The sequence below is a fragment of the Colobus angolensis genome, unplaced genomic scaffold (genome assembly GCF_000951035.1).
Source record: "Colobus angolensis palliatus isolate OR3802 unplaced genomic scaffold, Cang.pa_1.0 Scaffold90, whole genome shotgun sequence".
Classification (NCBI taxonomy): domain Eukaryota; kingdom Metazoa; phylum Chordata; class Mammalia; order Primates; family Cercopithecidae; genus Colobus; species Colobus angolensis.
Genome location: NW_012122932.1, coordinates 235271 through 240178, shown reverse-complemented (window position 1 = coordinate 240178; position 4908 = coordinate 235271). Strand labels below are relative to the sequence as shown.

Here is a 4908-nt window from a genome sequence, read left to right as displayed (position 1 = left end):
ATCTCGGCTCACTACAAGCTCCCCCTCCCGGGTTCACGCCATTCTCCTGCCTCAGCCTCCCGAGTAGCTGGGACTACAGGCGCCCGCCCCATCGCCCGGCTAGTTTTTTGTATTTTTTCAGTAGAGACGGGGTTTCACCGTGTTAGCCAGGATGGTCTCGATCTCCGGACCTCGTGATCCGCCCCTCTCGGCCTCCCAAGGTGCTGGGGTTACAGGCTTGAGCCACCGCGCCCGGCCTGGAACAGTATAACTTATTCCTCCCATTTAATTATAACTTTGTACCTGTTGACCAACCTCCTTTCAGTCCCCTCTCTTCCATCCTTCCCAGCCTCTGATAACCATAATTCTACTCTGTACTTCAATGAGATCAACTTTTTTAGATTCCACATGTGAGTGAGATCATGCGATATTTGTCATTCTGTGCCTGTGTTATTTCACTTAATATAATGTCTTCCAGCCTCATCCATGTTGTCACAAGTGACAGGACTTCATTCTTTTTTATGTCTGCATAATATGTCATTGTATACCACATTTTCTCTTTTCATTCATCCGTTGATGGACCCTTAGGTTGATTGCATATCTTGGCTATTGTGAATGGTGCTGAAAGAAACATGGGAGTGCAGATATCTCTTCAGCATACTGATTTCATTTCTTCATTTCTTACTGGATATATGTCCAGTAGTGGGATTGCTCTATAATGTGGTAGTTCTATTTTTAATACTTCGAGGAACCCGTATATATGTTTTTTATAATGGCTATACAAATTTATATTCACACCACACTGTTCTATTTCCTACCCCTATATATTTGACTGTTCTCAGTACCTCATATAATTGGAATCACACAATATTTTTCCTTTTGTATCTAGCTTATTTCACTTAGCAAAATATCTTCAGGTTTCATCATGTTGTTATATGCATTTATTATGTCCTCTCAGTGAACTAGGTACCATAGAATGATACCTTCATCCTCAGAACTTACAGGCCACAAGAAGCAGAAAGAGCATGGTAGTGGCTTTTAAAGAAAATAGATATTTGTGGATCTATTTGTATATTTGTGGATATCTGGATAGGATTATATTTATTTACTTGTTTTGAGATAAGAGTCTCTCTTTGTCACCCAGGCTGGAGTGCAGTGGCACAATCTCAGCTCACTGCAACCTCCTCTCTCAGATTCAAGCAATTCTCATGCCTCAGCCTCCTGAGTAGCTGGGATTATAGGCATGAGCCACCACACCCGGCTAGTTTGTCTATTTTTAGTAGAGACAGGGCTTCCCCATGTTAGCCAGGCTAGTCTCGAGCTCCTGGCCTCAAGTGATCTGCCTGTCTTGGCCTCCCAAAGTGCTGGGATCACAGGCGTGAGACACTAGCTCTGCCTGGATAGGATTATTATGATGTTATAGCACATGAAAGGATGTATTTCTGTATTGAAAATTGTATTATGTTAAATCTACCTCTGTTTCAAATGTACTCAAATATAGCACTGACTAGGTTCTGCAGAATTGTACTGAAATGTATTTTCTGTTTCTTGTCTTTTCTCATTGAGCCTTTGGCATAATTCTTATCTCCTTTGTCTTACTAGCTGTGAAAAATATTATCTAAAGTGTCTTAAGTTTGATGTTAGTAGCTGCTGTAAATTTTAGAAAATAGAAACATTAGAGGGAGTTTGAAATTGCTATTCCTATAAGTATCTGCAGAAGAGATCTAACTTTGATACTTTACCAAAAGCCCTCAGGATGCCTTGATATCTAAAGGGCCTGAGTATATTGAGTATATGAGATGGAAGAGGAGTTAAATTCAGTAACATAGTTATTGGTCTGTTTGCTGCACTAGACAGCAAATTGTCCAATTAGTGCTAATTGTATTGAGGGTGATTATGATCTGGGTCCGGGAGGAACTGGACTAAAACTATCATTTCATTCCACAAAGGCCACTGAGTGAACTATTTGATGATAATAAATTTGAATCACTCACAACCCATGCTATATATGAACTAATAACTTGGAAGTGAAAGCCTTCATTTCTCATTATCAGTCCCTAGGGACTTAGAGTCATTCTCATCTTTTCTCTAAGAGCCTTAAATCTTAAGTAGTTGCAGACTTAAACTTCAACAGTTTCAATGGTAAGAGAAGTCTGGGATAAAAAATAGTTAAACCACTAAGAAAGCTCTGTGAATCTGTGGACAGTAATGAACTACGTGGTGAAACATCAAAGCAAATATGTTTTGTCATTTAGAAGCCTGATTGAGTATTAAGGTTTCTTTGAACTAGTTTGATTCAGAATTGCTTGGAATGATGAAGGAGGTCTGTTTTAGCGAGAAAGAGTGTGTGTGTGTGTGTGAGAGAGAGAGGCAGAGGCAGATCTGCAGTAAAAGGCCTTGTGCATAAAATCTGGCAGAACTTGTCACTGCGTCTATAGCAAAATATTTGGTACCACTGAAGTTGAATTGCAATAGCTGTTAAAATGAATTGTATTCTTCCCCAAAATAAGATTGTAGCTGTCATGAAGATTGCGCCTGCTCCCTTCCCATTTTAATTTTCAGGGCTTGTACTGTGTCTTGGAATAGATTGTATGGTCCCTGCAGAAACTCTCCAAAGACTCTTATACAGGGTTTGCTTTTGTGGTAGTCGCAGTTAATTGTTCTATAAGCCCCTTCTCTAAACTTGCGATCCTTCGGTCTTTGTTTCCCAAAGAGAACAGAATGCATGGATAACTTGTATTCTTGGCATAGTTGCCAGCTGCATTAACGTCTTCTTTTATCTCTTATCCTTCTTATGCTAAGCTTTGTACTCTCAAGTCAACGTGATGGAGTGTAGCTCAGGTGTGTTTCAGAAAGAGGTGGGAAGTAATTCAGAAAATATCTTCTATTTCTATGGCTCAGGTTAATTATAACTAGCCATGCTACACTTAGAATGAGATATAAACCCAGAATCAGCATTTGTAGTCATTTCTGGCATTTTTCTGCCATATGAAATAAAACCATTTAATGTTGGGAAATCTCAGAATTGCTGAAATAAATATACTTTTGGGCTCAGTTGTTGACAGGATTGTTGAATTATAAAGTTGTTCAAGGGACAGGTTTTTTTTTTTTTTGGCCGGGCACTATTTTATCAGCTTGCATAAGAGCAGATTAGGAAAATCTCAAGCAGGGTGGGTATTAGAGCTCATCCTAAAGCTTAAAATCCTGAAAGCTTAAATTTCTGTCCTTTCTCTGCCTTGTCCCCGCTCTCCTTGTCTCATCAACTTGTTAATACAAATACTTTCATCTTTTGAGCAAATGAGAAACTGGTAATGCCATTTCTTAGAGTAGTCATTATTTATCCAAAAGTATCTCCAAGAAAAGCTACAATTCTTGCAGGTTTCGTGTATTCCAGGGAGCTCGAGAAAGGGATAAGTTTTAGATTTTTCGATACTCTGTACAATGGTTAATTGAAGCATATAAAAATGATTTGAGAGACCAAATAGGATAATGCTAAAAAATACACACAATTCTTTCTCTCTTAGTTTATAATTCCAGGAGATGTCAGAATCTCCGACACTTTGATCTGGGTAAAAGCTGAAAGGGGATGAAGATTTACTACATTGTAGCTTTGCTCCTGAGATTTTTTTTTTTTTTTTTTTTTTTTTTTGAGATAGAGTCTCACTTTGTTGCCTATGCTGGCGTGCAATGGTGCGATCTTGGCTCACTGCAACCTCTGCCTTCCAGATTCAAGCGATTCTCCTGTCTCAGCCTCCTGAGCAGCTGGGATTACAGGCGCCTGCCACCAGGCCCAGCTAATTTTTTTGTGTTTTTAGTAGAGACAGCATTTCGCCATGTTGGTCAGGCTGGTCTTGAACTCCTGACCTTAAGTGATTCACCCGCCTCAGCCTTCCAAAGTGCTGGGATTACAGGTGTGAACCACCGTGCCTGGCATGGCTTTTATTTAATAATCTGAAGAAAATGTTTTTGTTTAGATATAACAACCAGTGTGTTTAAAAAGTGAGTTCTCAGACTGCTTCCAGGGTTTGAGTCAATGACTGTAATTAAATGCTTATATTGATAATTTATTTTGTTGTAGACCTTTCCAAAGTGAAACTGATGAGATTTGATGATCCACTGTTGGGGCCTCGACGAGTTCCTGTCCTGGGAAAAGAGCACACCGAGAAGACCCCCATTTCTGAGCATGCTGTTTTCAATGTGGACCTCATGAGCAAGAAAATTCATCTGACTGAGAATGGGATAAGGGTGGATATTGGTGATACAATAATCTATCTGGTTCATTAAACTCATGCACATTGGAGATTTATCCTGGTTTCTTAGGAATACTACTACTCTGATTGTGTCTACTCATTGGCTGTCAGAACCTTAGGCTGGACCTAAATAGATTGATTTCATTTCTAACCATCCAATTCTGCATGTAATCATAATTCTATCAAGTCATTTTTGATTACTGGACCTAATAAATTTTTTTTTCCTTCTTTGGGTGTCTCAGAGAAATGGTTTTTGCCAAACTCTTTTTAAAAAAACAAATTGTTGCTGTTTCCTAGAAGTTTCTAGTTTTTAAGATGAACATGGAAGTGTCAATATGCTTCTTTTCTGAGGTGTACTTTATACTGTTTATGAAGGCTGAGGTGTACCTAACAGCTTTTTATAGTATATTCATTTATGGAATTAGCTGTATTTTTTTAAAAAAAGAAAAATAGTAAGTTAGCTTTTTTTTTAATGAGAACTTTCGTGATGATTTAAAAGAACAAACGAGAATATTTTGCCTTGACTTCAATTACTAAGTATTTTGTATAAAGAACAAATAGGTCCTGCATTTTATAAGACTTTTTAAAGCTTTAATATATTCAACTAAGAACCAATAATGGCTTCTTCAAGGCTAATATCAGTAGTTTATAAGCAGTGTATTTCACCTACACTAAATTT

The 4908-nt window shown here is 38.3% G+C and overlaps 1 protein-coding gene across 4 annotated transcripts in view; it reads left to right on the top strand.

Moving 5' to 3' along the window:
- Window positions 1–4457, top strand: part of LARS (leucyl-tRNA synthetase) — a 69563-nt gene extending 65106 nt beyond the window's left edge. For all 4 annotated transcript variants that reach the window (XM_011931474.1, XM_011931472.1, XM_011931473.1 and 1 more), the window contains one exon: window positions 4058–4457. In XM_011931474.1, coding sequence (XP_011786864.1) covers window positions 4058–4263 — 206 coding nt within the window. In that variant the 3' untranslated portion in view covers window positions 4264–4457. The remainder of the gene's footprint in view (window positions 1–4057) is intronic.
- The last annotated feature ends 451 nt before the right edge of the window (window positions 4458–4908 follow it).